Source organism: Melanostigma gelatinosum (assembly GCF_949748355.1).
Source record: "Melanostigma gelatinosum genome assembly, chromosome: 12".
NCBI lineage: Eukaryota > Metazoa > Chordata > Actinopteri > Perciformes > Zoarcidae > Melanostigma > Melanostigma gelatinosum.
This window is the reverse complement of record NC_136645.1, coordinates 16,137,379-16,154,832: the sequence shown is the minus strand read 5'-3', so window position 1 is coordinate 16,154,832 and position 17,454 is coordinate 16,137,379. Positions and strand designations below refer to the sequence as shown.

At 42.4% G+C, this 17,454-nt stretch overlaps 1 protein-coding gene across 6 annotated transcripts in view; it reads right to left on the bottom strand.

Moving 5' to 3' along the window:
- The window catches only part of LOC306785869 (neurexin-1a-like), a gene marked incomplete at its 5' end in the record, with an annotated part of 228,738 nt that overhangs the window by 132,280 nt on the left and 79,004 nt on the right, over nucleotides 1–17,454 (bottom strand). For all 6 annotated transcript variants that reach the window (XM_079280409.1, XM_079280405.1, XM_079280407.1 and 3 more), the window contains 4 exons: nucleotides 5,740–6,123; nucleotides 11,544–11,985; nucleotides 16,155–16,316; nucleotides 17,418–17,441. In XM_079280409.1, the coding sequence (XP_079136535.1) occupies nucleotides 5,740–6,123; nucleotides 11,544–11,985; nucleotides 16,155–16,316; nucleotides 17,418–17,441 (1,012 nt within the window). The remainder of the gene's footprint in view (nucleotides 1–5,739; nucleotides 6,124–11,543; nucleotides 11,986–16,154; nucleotides 16,317–17,417; nucleotides 17,442–17,454) is intronic.

Genomic DNA, 17,454 nt, shown 5'->3' with positions numbered 1-17,454 from the left:
ATCACCACTTCCTCTTCACACAGAGCCAATGTCACATCCATCCCCTGGGATGACTCCGTCACATTCCTCACCCAAATCCAATTTCTCCACGCCCTCCTGGGGTATGCTGCAGATGACAGGGACGTGTGACAAACGAGTTCTCACTGCTGAACTGTCTGCTTCCTGCCAGGCAGCCAAAGCAAAGAGCTGCATTCAGACACCGTTAGCAGATGCCAGCAGAAATGGAGCGAGCCCCTAATACTTGAAAAATGTTTGTCGCTGCTATATTAGTTAGCACGCGCCGACCCAATGAGATCATTCTCCAGCGGCAAGTATTTGACGTATTCTTGATATGTAACTATGATACCGTGCACACACAAATAAAGAGTAAGCGTCTGTTGTTCAGGTGTATGTTTACACTGGGAATATGGGATGTGAAAATCATTTTCATTCATGTGAAAAATGAGTGACACATCTGAGTGCTGCACTCTATAAGATTGCAAAACCCGATCCCCTTTAAAATGCATCGGATCAGCTATACTTGTGGGAATATGCTTAAACCAAAAGAAAGCTGAAGAAGATACATTAAAAACACATGCAATGATATTCATCAAAAATGGATTGATGTATTGTTGTCTTCTTTAAAAAGGGTGCAGTACTGTGTCAACACTAGTTTGTTTATTAATTACCAACTGACTATAATAAAAGGCATGTAGTCTGGTCAGTCGAGTCATTATGATAAAAACAAACTGCCCCTAAGAATCAAAGTGAGAAGAAAAGTAATGTGTTGTACCCAGTGTAACATATTTCATTTCACTGATAGAATTAATCCAGTCTTTTTTTCCCCAGACTGAATAGATCAAATGAATCCCAACTGAAGTAAATACTGCATTTCATCCAAGATGTCACCGTTGCTCATTTATGGAATTGTAGACAACCTCTATTATGAATTTCAGCAAAGTCCAGATAGATATACAAATACGAAGAATGACATGTGAGGGAATCATTACCTCATGCAAATTGAGCAGCTGTCAAAAATCCAATCCTGGAAGCCGAGTCATTTTAAATGGCACTCCCCATGTCTAATATCAAAATAAATTGAAAGGACTGAAGCTGGAGCTGAAGGGGAGGCTGTCAGGGGGGAGAGGGAGCATACGTAACTAAACCATAAATCATTTCCTGACTTGAAAAGCACAATACAAACACTGTTCTCTGATTCTCACAAGAAACCACGGAGTGATTGGGGTGGGGGGGGGGGCACTTTCAGAGAAGTAACACATTAGGGTGTACTACTAAGAAGGGGTACTAAAGGCAGCCGGGCAAACAGTTCTTCCTCCACTCAACAGGCTCTGCAGGAAGGGAGAGCTGTCGGCTGCATGTCACAGGATTGTGATGTCCCACAGTATCAGGGTGCCAGGCCCAATCCTATTCAAACTTGCCAGAAAACACCTGCCAAAGGCTTTTGGAAAATGTTTTCACGGCTCTGAGATATACATAATTCAAAGCTGCTCATGTCTTCTTCACTGCAGACTTCTTAGAGCATCTTACCATACACAATCCAGATAATAGACTCACTGCTATTAAACGTGTGAAAACAACCTGCCAGGTTGAGTGGATTACATCATAATAGGCCAACATCACATCTGCTGCCCTGTGACCGTGGGGTTGACTTCATTAAGGCTGCGAAATGAGAACAAAGATAGAAAATGGATCAGTGTGTCCAGAGTGGTGGAATCTGCAACTTCAGCTCGTGCTGTCAGATACACATACGACTGCCAAGATGGTAAAGATTTGGTATGTGCAAATTAGGTATTTCAGCCCGCTGAGACCATTAAAGGGGAAGTACTACTAAGTTTAATGATTTACGAGTTAATCTTCAGTCTTTGCTGCGCTATCGGTCTCTCAAGAAAACCCATTTTGAAGCTGTTGAAACCAGACATCAAAAGCTATAATGTACGGATACATTATAGTCCTTTGACAAACTCTGTGACACTCATTGAATTTCCTTCAGGTTTGTGTACTTAATACAAATTTGATTGCCTACTTGACTCCTAGCCAAACCTCTATTCCACAGCACATGCTTATATTCTCAGAAAATCAAGCCCCAGCACTCTTACGGTCACATTTTCCATGTTTTCAATCAATTTTCTGAGCATCTGTGTACTTCGCTTCAGGCACGAGACGACCAGTTCTCTCTAATTTGTGAATTCAAGTGTGGTGAATGGTGAATAGCACACAGTGTGTCGTCAAAGGGCATGGCTGAAATGTGTTTTAATGCTAAAACTCAGCCACATTCCCCTTTGAGGGGAATTATGCAATAACATTCTGCACCTCTTGGCTTTAGCTTCGGGCCCAATGGCAAATGGCTTTATGCTCTGAACAGCAATAAATGTTCTTAAAGAATACGTTTTTCTAGTTATACTAATTTAAATAATAGTATTGTGTTTTCTATTTAAATTGTGGATTTTGCCATTGAGGACTAAAGTTTTGGAGCGTGACATCCGCCACCTATTAACAATTCCGGCAATGATATATTCCAATTTAATGGATTCATACTTTATGTTAATGATGTATTCCAGAAGAATGACCTAAAGCCTAAGACTACTATATTTAACAACAAAATAAGGACGATTTTAAGCTCATAAAATCCCTGCTTGTGAGCAGTAAAATCAGGACAAAGCACTGAGCCTCTGATAACATTGATGGAAATGTGTGTCTAGCACATGTGGTGTACAGTGAGTACATAGGGTATCGACCTGTATATTGATCTTCAGCATCGATATTTATTGATCGCATGCTATGTGTAAGCAAACATCCATCTGCAGCCACTGTCCATGTGGTATAATGCAGGTGCTGTCAGTGTTGGAATCCAGCATGTCATATCTCGTTAGGGAAAACGTACATGCTGCAACGCACCTACCACACCATCTGGGAGGCTGCCTTAGCCTCACACCGCAAGACTAATATTTGGGCTAATTACCAACCCGAGGAACAATGAAGAGGAAGACATTTGGGAGGAAAGGGGGAAAATTGCTTTGTCTGCTTCATTAAAATCTCTCAAAATAGGGCGAATAGCTCTGTAGTTCTCTTCTGAAGCTCCACCTCCTGTTCCTTCCACTCGTTGTCGTCCTCCTCCTCAGCCATATGCAGTAGCTGTATTTTGCCACCGGGTGGTACACCATGCATGGATAAGTGAGAGCTGGGGTAATTCTTTTGACAGCTCCTCGGCCTGCTGGTGCCGGCTTCATCCTACCAGCGCAGAGGCAATCTGGAGCCATCAAAACAGCTGGCAACCATGCCATGGCCCTTCCTCCCTACCACTGCTCCCACTCACACTCTCGCCGATGCCAGTCTCCTACATAGAGCAGAGACAGCCAGGAGATCAAGAGAGTTCAACATGGGAGCCAAGACGCCAGGAGATACTCGAGCGTAAGGAGGGAGGAGGAGAGGTCATAGTGGCAGAGACCTTTGCGACATGCGGGGCTTTCTGGAAAATAGTTTGAAACGCGGAGTTGCATGCTTCCTGCTTTTGTTGTCAGATGAAGTCAGAGTGGATTATATCTTTTTGAATCCAAGAACACTCACTCCGGATAAGTCATTATCTTACTGAAGTGAAACGATCTGTATCCCATGCCCACTCCACCTCCCTATGCCCTAATTCCTGTCAACTCATTAGCTAGAATGGAAGTGCACGTGTGGAGACTGAGAGCCAAACCTAACGGAACACATTCATCAGAGATGGAGGAGGTTCACTTTCTCTCTTTTTCACTAAAATGAAATATTAATTCCCTGTCTCAGCATTAACTACATAACTGCATTCACAAGACTTGTAATATTTTAAGACAGTCATGACTGAATAAACTAAATTCATTACAGAAAACAGGAAATCTTTCTGGTATTTTGTGCCTTTATTTGATTTTCGCTTCCATTCGACTCAGTAAATGTCCATCATTATCGTATCATTAGTATCTCAGCCAGACATGTTCTACATCCCAACGGGATATTTAAGCGACCCCATTTGATAAGGCGAGTGACTTGAGCTCTGAGGAGCAGCACGAGCATATGTACAGATGACACATGTAACTGCGTGGGATGTGTTTCATTCCAACAGCTCATTTTTGCCCCCGATGAGAGAACCTGTTCCTGCTGTCTGTCGTCCTGGTGCAGATGCATCACGCTGTGATGACAGTGTGACATACTTGGGCTCTTTTTTGACAGTTGCCTTGATTATGCATATGTTCACTGTTTTTCGCTCATTTGCTGCAATGGCTCTGTAGAGACTTCATGATGAAATATATACGCTGCTGCAACATAAGAGTTTTTTACCACTCGAGTGTAATATTGGTTTCCGTAACTGATAAGGACATATTGTAAACATTGTATTCGTCGAGACTCGAGGGTAACATTTGTGTTGATATGATAATCATAATAAATTAACTGAAAACAGTGGCTTTACATACAGTGAGTACACTACGGCTGATGCAATCCATTGTTATTCACTGAATACATAATAAACATGCCATGAAGCAACTCATCTGTGATTGAGTTAAAAGACACCATTGAATAACAGTGTTAAGACTCAATAGAGATGGATTACAGCCAAATCCTGGGCGACTAATAGAAGTTAATATTACAAATCTATTCAGTGAATGAACTAGAAAACATGTTCATTCACTCAATCTGATTATCAAACTAGGATTTTATCAAAGAGGTCAAAGTGCAATTCTCTGGTCAAAAAGGCAAACAAGCTAATGCTGAACGGGTAGAAACGTGGGAACATGTTGAGCTGAACAAAGAACCTTCTTTATGACCGACTGTGTTTTTTAAGGTATATTACAGAATAGGTATCAATAAAATACAAATACAGAAAAAATGATCTACAGTAGCCAGATTATGACGACGGTCTCAGGGGGGTAACTTCAAGCAAATGCAACTCTTACTACAAACAAATATTGGTTATAATGCAATAAACTATAACTCTACCAACATGAAACACAACTGAGGAATTTGAGATTTCATTTCGTTACGAGCGCCCATAAAAGCCGTGTGATAAAGTACTGCAGAGTAAGGTTTACGTCTGCTCCAGCTATAAGAGTTCACTGTGTGACTCTCACTCCTCCTATTTCTCTCCTGTGGAGGAGAGAGGGATACGTATTCTGCACCAGGTCTGGTCATGAGCGAGTGGTTTGATGAGCCAAATGGTTAGCAGAAGACAGCCAATTTACAGGCTAGTGTGCATGGTGGACGTGACCGGCAGCGTCTCAGTGGCGCATCAGTCACCTGCCACTCCACATAGTCGAACATCAGGCAGTGGACACTCGACGATGCCTGACTCATTCGGTCTGCCTCTCTGTGGCTGTCTGTCTCCACATACACACTTTCTCCCCCGTCTCGATTTACTTTCAGTGTGCTGTTTGGGAGCTGCTGATGTTCAACCATGTCCAGCCGACATAAACAGACCACCTGCAGGCTTTTGTTTGGCGATGTTCAGACTGAACTCGAATGGAGGTCCCTTTCAGACAAAGCATACATAATTAAAATAGGTATTTTTCTGGTTGTCTTTGACATCGTTTACAGCATACTCACAGTTTTACGATCCCATGCCTACCTCGAGACAATACATAGTGAGGCAGAAGTGTGTCACTGTGTTGCATTGTCAACAGTTCGCACCGACAAATGCAGGTTAGGCCAACCAGACAGAAACGACACCCTTCCAAACTGCTGGGTGGACAAAAAGAGATGAAAAAAACAAAGTCCTACCTCTTTCACAGGAGCGCCCCAGGTATCCAGTCCCAGAGCAGTCACACACGTAGCGGTTCCAGCCCTCTCTACAGACTCCGTTGTTTTGGCAGGGGTTGCTCAAACACTGTTTGGGAGGCTCCTTAGAGCAGGAGGGCTTCACCCCGGCGGCCTTCTGGACCTCAGCCAGGCGGCGGATATCCTTACTCTGTCCGTCAATGAATAAATCCCGGATGCAGCCCACGTAGCCGTAGTTGAGTAGTGCTGTCCACACCTCGGTGGGGAACACCAGCCCCATTTTGTTCTCTGGCAGACCCCCGAGGTAGAGATTGTCATCCAAGTCCAAGATCTCACTTTCTCCAGGGGCTGTGTAGGCAGTGCGGAGGGTGTTGACAGAGATGGTACCTAAAGAAATAACAGTTGGATAAGTTTATTTCTTCCTTTGCCAAACAACACATAATACTGTAACACCTATTGATCACTGCAGGTACGCGAAATATGTCCTGCAGTAAGACAAACATGCAGAGAAGATCCATTTAAAGATGGCTTGATGAAGAAATTAGCTTAATTGGTGTTATCCATCTGGACAAGGTCAGGATTTTCTTCATTTAGAATGACTGATGAGTGTTGATAAGATGCATTAATCACGGGACAGCTTGTCTATTAGTAGCCTAATCTAGGATCCCTAAGAGTATCCTCTCAATTTTCCTTGGATTTCCCATAATAAATCTCCTTTATCTATAAAGCAGTGGTCATGAAGTGGAAGGGAGAGGAGAAGAAAAATCATTGTCTCCTCTATCATTTCAGCCAACCAAACAAATAAAAAAAATAAAATAAATCATAGCCATCTTTTGAACTTGATTAACGGACTGCAGGCTGTTGTTTTCAGCCAGTCTCTCCCTCTGTTTGCCTCTAAACCTGCAATGAGAGTTTGTGTGTTTCCCCACCATGATTTATCGCTCTCATTCAGGTTTAATTCTCGATCTGGAGCACGGTAAACAACAGAAGACATGACTGGACTGTAAAGCTGGGGAAAGGAAGGCCTGACTGTGGGACTCAGACCGGGTGATTAATTTGTATATGGATCCGTTACTCGCGGGGCAGGAGCCATTGTGGATCTTTAATTAATGGTGGCTGCCTCCACTGCCCGCATCCTCGTCCAGTAATCTATATGCCGCGCTGCTGAAGATCCGCACAGGCCACTGCCAGGCGAGAGTGGCAGCGAAATAGGCTAAGGATTCTTAAAAATAGGATTGCCATAAAGTCATAATTTGCATTTTGAGTGGCAGATGCATGCTATGGCTGATATGAAACAGCTTTTAAGTTACTTTTCTAGTCAAAGTGTTTATGTTGGGAAACAAGCCCTAAGCCACACATGAATTTTCAGCGGGCTGTCAGGCACATTCGACATTAAATGGGACCTTTCAAGTTTCATTCCAGCGCTCATTAGCATGCATAAATGTACATTTCACAATTAACTATACATATGATAAATATCTATATTTCTGTTTTCAATGAAAGCACAACTCATTGTGTGCTTTTTCTTTCTAATCTGTTGAACCTGAAAAAAGCTGCCAACAAAATGAAATCACTGTATAAGCTAATAATAATAATCTTGGTTATGCATGTTCTTTATAGCCAAGGTGAGCCTGCCTTCTGGCAAAAGTGCTTGAGAGAGACAGCTACGGACCTAGTGCACAATGATTAACCTGGTCCCACTAACATGTTCCAGCTCTTTTCTTAGGGTCTTGGCCCCCGGCATCTGTTCCAGCTCTTTCCTGCCGCCACCCACTGCCCTGCCTCTCTCCAGCCACAGCTGTTGTGACTTCCAAGCTTTGCACACTTGGCAAGGGCCACCCGTCACGCAGCCAGAACAGCTCCCTTCAGGTTATCGCTAACGAGCTCAGTACATCAAACTCATTAGCGAGGAAACTTTCCTTGGATAGAGCAGGTGCCCCGTCTGAAGAACGAGCATCAGTTTGGTCAGCATGAATTGTGAAAGCGGAAGTATCTTCACCCCGGTTATGTCGGATCTCACCATATGACAGGTTAGTAGCTGTACTACAAAACATCTTTGGGGTTTAACAATACTTTTACAATGTAAGTAATTCAGGAGGCATCATCTAATCAGGCTTCTTTAAATCCCACAGTATCTTTACCTCAATCGTATTACAGTCGTAAACAGCAAACAAGAATACCGTAAGTCTACAGTAAGCATGTCTGTCTAAATTGATGTAAGTGGGAGACAAGAGAAGGATGTCAGCATTTTCCAGGCATCTGCTCAGAGTGTTCTGCTCACTTGTCACAGTACTGCAAGGAATTGAGTAAACAAAGTCAAGATCTGTTAAGTCAGAAGGGACGATACAATCCCATGGGGACACGTGCCATCGCCAGGCCAGCAGCATGGAACACATATCACATATAACACACGTTGCAGGACTGCCTACGTTTGGAGCAGTGCCCATAGCCAAGAGGTGAAGGGGATGTGTCGCGGATGTCTGGAGAGAAGATGAGGGAGGGGTATATGTTGACGGATAAGAAAGCAGATGAGAGAACGGCAGCAGCAAATTATATCTTGAGAAGCACGTACAGGATGTAGTTTAGGAGGGATCAAAATGATGATGCAGGCAATATATGGGGATGGATAATGATGATGAAGATCAGCATTATAGCCAACTTTAAAACCCTTTGACCACATTTCTGTGTCTCCCTCTCTTTCTCTGTGGCCTGAGCCATAAGTGGTACTCCATCACTAAACCTGAAGGCATGGGTCCAAAGGACAGCTCAGATCTCTCTCACACTTTCTGCATCAGCAGTCAGGCTCAACTTGGCATGATGTCCCCTAACCCCACTCACACATCCCCAAAACATGTTAGACAGGGGATTACTACAATCCAGTTAGGGCGATACGGCCAAATCTCTCTATGTGATTGGATTCTCCGTAGAGAGAGAAGCTTGCGAGTGGGCTGCGGGGATGGTGGGGTGCGATGTCTATATGTGTGCGTGTGTGCGTGTTTATGTGTAAAGTAGTGGGTTGCATGCCCTGGCAGGAAGTGGGGCTTCAACAGAGCAACGTCCGTGTAATGTCTCCGATGAGTGGCCCACAGCACTCCCGGCCCCGTAGCCCTCACTTAAAAGCAGAGTGTCTCTCAGCGTCTCTAATGCATTGAGGTTAGAAGATGCTGTCTGAGAGCGAGAGTCCATTTCCAGGGTTGCTTCCTGCAGGAAGAGCCGACTAAACTAAATAGGGCAGGGATCATTATCCGCCATTGGCACGGCTGCAGGAAGTGTTGCACGTGGAGGACCCTGCTGCAGATAATTATGTTGTATTTTTGTTTTGAGTGACGTGCTTGGTGGTGTATATTAATAAAACATCTGACACGCAGATGAAAAGCAGAGCGTACCATATGTAGCGTGACTCAAGCTCTCAAGGGGACTAGTTTATTCTATTCTTATGTTTTAAAATGACCTTAATTCTATAAATGATTAAAAGGTATAACAAAAGGGTGTATAAAAGCCCACACTAGCATTATGTTGTAGGAGAGACTGGTATGTTCTACTGAGCTTCACATGTGAACTATTAAAACTGTTGACAGGGATTGATTATGTTCATTCAGGCTCTCTAAAAGGTAACAGCATGTATTACAGCACGGCACAGCATACCACAAGAATGGAAATGTTCATCCACAAATGAACTCTTTCTTTATTTCACAGAGCTCTGAATCAGCTAAGCGTTAACCTCGAATACTAATATGTAGCAATAACTTCATGGATACAAAATAAACACAAAAGCGCATTTAGAAAGATGTTTTGAAAGTTTTTTTTATATCGCTCGATTTACACAAAGCTGCTGTGTAACGCATCATTAAAATTGCATGTATCCTGTGGGAATGGAAATCGCATGAGGCCTTTTCAGTAGAACGGGAAGTGCAAAGATTCTAATGCGTCCATTTGAGGAGCTGTGCACTCATCATTACACACTGCAAACAACAGCGCTTTGTGCAGTTCATGGAAATCTCAAGATGCGAGACTTTAGATTTAGGAGGACTGTATACTTTCAGAAATGAATGGGCTTGAATTTAAAGGGTGAGCACAGATAAAATAGTGCCGGTAAATGTGTAAATTGCTGAGTAACGTTACACAGTGTGTGAGTGCACCGTGCGGCACTCTAACCACTTTGTTACTCTTCTCACATGGGAAGTCATCGTATTACACAGACCTTCTTATGTCCCTTTTACACTCCAGTATGCAAGTGTTGACGCCTTAGACTTGAGGAAAGGAAGAAAAGTTATTCTGAAATGTCATTAGTGCACAGCTCAGCACAGCACTGTGCAGTAACTGTCTCAGTCCTGGGAGAGACCACCTCCTGTTTCCATGGAAACGTAGGCAGAGTAGACAGGGAGAACAGCGAGCAGAGCGAGCTCCACTGACAAAAAAAGATGTTCAATAGCTTTTGTGTGTGTGTGTGTGCGCGCCCGCATTAGTGTGTGGGGGTGGATGATGGGAGGTTACTCGACAGATAATGAACAAAATCTAATTTAGACAGCGTTTCTTATCATCTGGTCTACCATAACTAAATGTTGTAAATTGATGTTATTTGAGAAGTCACTGCAGCTTTTACTTCCACACATATGTTAAGTTGAATCCAAGACACGTATGTTCACTGTCCACTGTATTCAGCCACCTCAATCAGTATTGGAACAGATTTTTGTTAAATTCATGCTGCCAGAGTAAGAATTTGAAAAAAAAGCACATGAATGGGCTCTATAGCTATTCTAACAGTGTATACAGCTCAATTGAGACCAGAGCCCAGCATTGCTTTGGGGAGGTAATGAAACAGTTAATCTAATTTCCACCTCTTGAGATGGGGTGGAAAACATGGTCAAGGGGTATATCTAATTTTCAGCATGACATTGCAGGGCCATGGCTCCAAGCACACACTAACAAATTGCTGCTTAGATAAGCAAATCAACAGGAACCAGAGCAGAGCAACACGGGGCTTAGAGGACGCAACGGAAGACGGGGCAAAGCTATTTTGTGGCAAATATGTCCCTGGAATCACAACATATGACGCATAGGTACCACCATCTGAAGTTCTATCCTGCCATTAAAACATGTGTTTCATTAAATGGCTGGAAAAGTTCACAACAAGCATCCAGTGCAAGTAAATATCTAATTGTCAGTGGCGATGTAGTATGAGCCGTGGTGTTGTAATGGATATTTGCTTTCACAGAAAAGTTAACTGTGACCCTGCACAAGTATTTTTGTTGCAGTTAAATAATTAATCCAGATCGTGCAGAGAAAAGCTTGTTCCCTGCTGAATGTGCATTGTATGTGGGAATATATGCTTGTCGTTCAGCCTACAAACAAGTTGATCATCATTCATACATGTACAAACAAGCAAACATTTGTGTCTGCAGTGGGACTGGGGACTGATGAGGAAAACATCCCATCAAGTTTGACAGCACAAATGCAGCATAACAGAATGCTCTGACAATCCCTACATTCAGTGTGCTGCAGATGTCTGCAAAGAATATCTAAATCATTCAGTCTAATTTCCGAAATTAAAATAAATCTTTGGATCATTTTCTAATACCACTGATGAGTAATCAACCTCTGCAGATTTCAGATGTATGTATTTGGTTGCATTGACCGTATTTGTAGCAGCTTTCTCTATGTTGCATACGTGTTGTGAAATTGTGTTTCCCAACATTCTTTTGTTGCACTGTCAAACTGATGTTGAGGTTTTCTGCATTTGCCTATGTTTTGTCTATTTCCGTCTAGCAAGAGCCAACAATTTCCTCCGTCTAGAGATGTAAAGTTACCTGATCTGCCATCTCGCTGGAAGTCCACATGGTACCACTCGCCGTCATTGACTTTCTTATTGACTGCCTTGGTCTTTGTGGTTCCTGAGCCCATGTCCAGCAGCAGGTACAGATGGCCATCCAGCATCTCAATGGCAAAGTAGTCCACCTTGAGAGTCTGAGGATTCTTGGAGTCCTTCGGCTGCTGCTTGGGCTTGCCATGGCTGAAGAGCAGAAGGCCGTTGGGCTCTGTGGTGCGGAAGTCAAAGGAGATGGAGCCCGTCTTTTTAGCGTTCCACTTGTTGAGGATGATAAAAGACTCTGGCGTCTCGAATGTGATGGGGTCGAGAGTGGCCACATTCTCGCACTTGAAGGCCACAGTGCCATGGACCTTCATCTTGGGATCATCCTGCTTGGCCATCCTGGACAGCTCAAGTCTCACGTCGTTGTTTTTGTACACAACCTGAATTGGGAGTAGAGTAAGAAAGTCAATTCTACAATCATACATACAGTCGGTGTCTCACTCAAACTGTAAAAGATTGCCCTCTATTGATTTTAAATCTAAATGTTTCAGGCAATCTAATAGGTCTTATGTATAATTGCTTGAATGAATGATCTGGACATGTAAAACAGTCCATGTGACATTTCACCCCCACAGGACAGTTTGTCATGAGCATCGTTTGCACGGCTCAAGCCTCTGTCATCTTTGTCACACTGCACCTATGAGTGAGGAACTGTGTCTGCGTGGCACCAAATGTCACGCACATCCCCCTGCTTTCTTTGCTTCACACTTGAAGCCTTCACAACACGTGCATAGTGTACTCCGTCTGGGTGAAGTGTAAGCAGTTCAGACATCCAGTTTGACTTTTAGCTTCAGTGTCAACCAAAGAAGGAGACAACTTGGATCTAAAAGGCGATTGTGATGAATCAGTTAGCTTCTCCTCGGATTGTGAGTGGAAAGTGAGATGGAGGATGATAAATCTAAACTGCTGCCTTGATTGCAGGTGTGGAGTAAAACGTTGATTAAGGCCCCAGTTGCAGCTAGTGATTACAATAAAAGTGGGCAGATGATGGATATGCCTCTCAAAAGCAAATTAAAAATGACTGCATGAACATAAACATTGCAAAATTCAGAAAGGTGATTTAACTACAGAAATCTACTGTACATAAATTGACACAGAATCCATCATATCAACAGCAGTTTGTATTCTCAGACACTGTAAACCAGACAGGGCTTGGCTTCAGTGTGCTTAACCAAATGAAGTGCATTAGCGCTGTGACCTTTGAGGTGCCAAGTGCTGAAGAGCTTGGGCGCAGAAGTGACAGACAGTAGCAGCCCATTACAGAAACATGAACCACAATGTCATTAACATACCAATTAACCATGGATTATCATGCATTACAGCAATATCAACTGACCAATTTGCCAATTTGATCTTTTTTAACTGCAGTTGTTTGTTTCAGTAATCAACTCCATTTGTGTATGTAACTCATCTTTGATCTCCTGTTTCATAGTTATATAAAGACAACATAAAAGGCATATTAAATTGTGTTCTAAACACTGTAGAAGGCTGCTTTTGAAGTAAATCTTCTAGAATGATGATTAAAACATGTCTCTAAAGACAAAGAAGTAGCTACATTTGTGTAAAGGGGAGCATTGCATGCCGCACTGTGTGCAAATCAAACAGGAGTGCCGCTGTAATTGGCAAATCTTACAAAAACTTAGAGACAGCCGTAACTGTCATTATCCAATCTCCGTAATGAAAGAGTATCTTGAATAAGTGCAGCTGTTGTGGCAAAAATCCCTCTGTCTTGTTACGTCTAATTTCCATATGAGAAAGCAATTAACATTTTGGTGAATGTCAAAACTTTTCATGAAAACATCAGTGCGGTGACGATATTTAAAAATGACTTCACCGCTAAAGCACTCTCACTCACATTGAAGTGTTATAATACAATGTGTCAATCAGTTTGTAAAGCAAAAAATAAAGTATTTAAAGGGGCACTCTCAAAGATTTAATTTACATAAATGTCTGTTAAGTCACTATCTATTGCAGGAAGAGGTAATACAATGGTGATTGAGCCAATGGCCCACTGGTGAAAGTGCTGCAATATGAATGCATCTGCAGTATTAAGAACTGGGTGTCTGCGGTAACATTCCCGGAAAATGATTCTGTATTAGCTTTTCTCCATCATATGAAAAAATGGTTGCACACTCTGAGTTAAACTCCATTGCTTTCACTAAAATAGAAAATCGAAATCAACCCGGACGGAAATCTTAAAGATTGCCACTTTAATTACAACGCAAAGCTGTCAATAGTATGCCTGACAGAATTTCCCCAGTGGGCACGAGTAGAGTCAATGATCTCTTCCACACCACTCTAGCACGACTAATTAGTAGATAAGGTTATAAAGGGATGGACAGCCCCATTATGGTAACATGCATATGTATTTACATAACAAAATAGTTCTCGTGGTAAATCTATATCGCCTTCAGCGGGACAAATCAAATGAGATACAGCTGTGGAAAACACTGTCCATGTTCTTTATTTGTTGCCATGCTAAGCGTTCACCTGAAAACGGGGACAACTCCGATGGGATTGCATTTGCATGGAGCATTATGTTTATCACTGAATCAGATCTGCTGTGTCGAACTGTTCAGGTAGATGGAGCTCAAAGCGGTGCATTAGAATTAGATAAGCTCAGGCTATTTTTCTTGTAAATGCTTTGTGACCGACTGTATCACACTGAATTGTACTGCACGAAGAAAGGGGAAAACGAAAATGCCAGGCTTTCACTCCCACTCTATCTTCCCTCATAAAAAACATTTACATTTTTTTTACATCTGAAACCGAGCCAAATTGAATGTTTTAAAGATTGTATAAGAATAGAAAGGTCATTTGACTCCTGACACACCAACAAATGTAGAAAAGGAGTAAAGGAATAAAAGATGATATCTCTGCCTGCTGGACCTTAGCTATGTAGACTAAAAGTGCAGCAGAAACAGCCTATAAACCCAAATCAATTCGTTATAGTCAAGACAAAGGGCACCTTTCAGAGTCAAAAGGAGCCTTGGTCTGAGCTACAACTGGTGCTGCGGTAGGAGTGCTGCACTAATTTGTCATCAAGCTCGGGCTGTGACAACTGAGCAATTACTGCACCACCGTTTGTTTTGCCATCAGAACCAACGGGCAGGCGTGGCAACTCAGACTGGCATCTGCACACCAATGCTGCAACGAGCCACTGTAAACATACCATCAATCAGGGCCCACATCACATGCTGTTAAGCCACCTCTCATATCTTATCATGACATACACAGAGGAGGACCTGAGACAGGGATTCTGTATAATGCGACAGGCTGGATGAGAGTTTGTTTCAATGTCTGAAAAATGTCAAATTTAACAAATTAAAAGCCAGTAAATTAAACAAACTATGGACTTTACTGTGAAAGGACGAAGTCTCCTTTTTAACTTTGATAATGATATCTGCATTGTCTCGTTAAACTGAATAATACATCAATAATTCTCAGGGGATTATTAAAGAGAGCTGCCTTGGACCTCTCTAAGAGGATCACCGAGGACGACATGCCTGCGCTTGAGGTGAGAGATGAAATGTAGGACACCACAGTATCAAGAGAAGTAGAAGAACGCAAAGGGAAAGAGACGACTGGAGGGAGAAACAGCTTTTCAAATTGAAAAATAAATAGATACATCATTTTTCAGTACTTTGGAGTTCAGCCTGCTTTATATCTTTGCATCTTTGGTCAAAATCCCTATTAACCAGCAACTGTAAAAAAAAGAAAAACTACTACTGTACAGACTCAAGTGAAACGTATCAATTATAAACCCTCTGCAGGAAAATGAATCACCGCTTTCTCTCTTACTCAGGGATAAAGTATAGACTATATAATATACATACTTCCATAGTAGAATACTGGAACATGAGTAAAGGGGCGAGTGACAAATGACATGCTATCATTAAGTCATTAGCATGAGGGGCCATTACACCATGGAGCATCGAAGATACAAAATGTGCTGAATTGAATACATTGCCTGAAAGTATTTATGTCAAACAGTGATGTATTTGCACCTTGTTGTGTCCCCTTTTCAAGGTGACAAAGATGCACATTTCTAGCACAATATTAACATACACACAACTACAACACCAAACCAAACATAATAGTAATACGGTAAGTCATTAAGTGGTCTAAAATAATATTCCTATTCCCCAGTGGAAGAATTGTGAGGCGTTAAGTTTGTCAGTTGGCTGACTGCTCATGAAAATTCAACCGCCTTATCGCAGGATCACTGCTGCTCTTTGAAGTGCACCTGACGGAGCCTCTGGTAAATTCCACTCCAAGAAAGTTCATGTGCGGCCGCGTGGTACACCAGACACCACGAAGTGAACGTGTGTGTGCGTGTGCATAACATTATGAGCGCACTGAGGGGGCGGTAGAGGCAAAATAAAGTTTGTGTGAGAGTATGTGAGGGAAAGAGGAGAAACAAACTAAAGTGTAAAGGATGAGACAGGGTCAGTGTGTGGGTGGAATGGCCTGTTTGGAGGCCCGAGGTGGAGCCAGTCATATCCTGTACACCCACCAGCCTCAGAGTGCACACAGAAGTAGTGTTTACCTCCTTGAGGCAGCCCATGAAGTTGTTGCTAACTGGAGATCCAGGCAGGTCAGCTGTGCTAGGACTCCCTCCAACATAGAAAAAGTCGTCAGAGCCTAGCATGGTGTAGTCTTCTTGTGTATATCCTGTGGTGGTCAGAATCCCATCCACGGATATTGTCACCTAGACAACAAAGCACAGGGAAAGGACACGCTATACTCAGACAGCCTATATACTGCAATGTTATTGCCTTTCCTTCATGTTGTCTATGACAGGCTTCCCTACATGTTTCATAAACCCATTTTCATGTCTGTTTTCATTGTCTTTTTTCTTGTTTTTTTGTTATTATTTTGTCCAGTTTGATTAGTTGGAAGACTGCAAGCCTTCAAAGGAATGCTGTTCTAGTTTGAGTGTTAGTGAAGTGCCCATACTACAGTGTTAGTATTGCCCCTACTGCAACTTAAAAGTACTTTAGCAGACACAAAAATGGTGTTAGTAGAATGTTATCTCGGTCAGTTAAACTATTAATTCCATATTAGTACGTCCAGCAGTTCTACAAAATAAATCAGAAAGTGCTACTGGGTTAGAGAGGGAGCACATGCTATGAAAACAACAATCACCTTTTAGTATAGGAAAATGACTGAGGGTATAAGAGAAAAAAAATAGCATGCATACATTTGTCTTTTCTTTTTGAGTACAAGCACACAAAAAGAAATTGATAGACTGGGATACTGGGAGTCAGTATCTTGACACTTGCCACAGTGTCAGATGCATGCAAAAGCTTATGGACACTGGGAAACCACAAAGAGAAACGACAACACACCAGAGACGCACCAATGACAAACACAGCTCAACTGTCACATTCATGTAGACAAATGGGCAGTCTGATATTTGCAACACATAGTCAAAGTGCATGCCATGCGGAGTGAATGGGGATACAACTGGCTGAGCCAAAGAGCATCAGGCCAGCCAGACAGGAGAGGGTCCTCATTATTAACCACAGCTTGATGCAAAAGGCTCGAAATTATGCTCCTAAAAAGGTGGATCAAACAGAATTGGACAGGAAACAAGTGAAATAAAGAGGGCGACACCATGAATGAACCGAGAAATTAAAAAGGATACGAAAAGTAAGCAGAAGAAAAGAGTACCAACCGCAATTTCCCTTTTTTGTAAATGACGTCTACAGTAAAAAAAAAAAAAAAAAAGGAAAGAAAAGAAACACACGGCAAACCCAAACTAAGAAACAATTAGAATGATATCTACCGAACAATGTAGTTTGTTTACCATAGCGTGTCCAATGCCTGAGTGCTTTGTGGAAAAG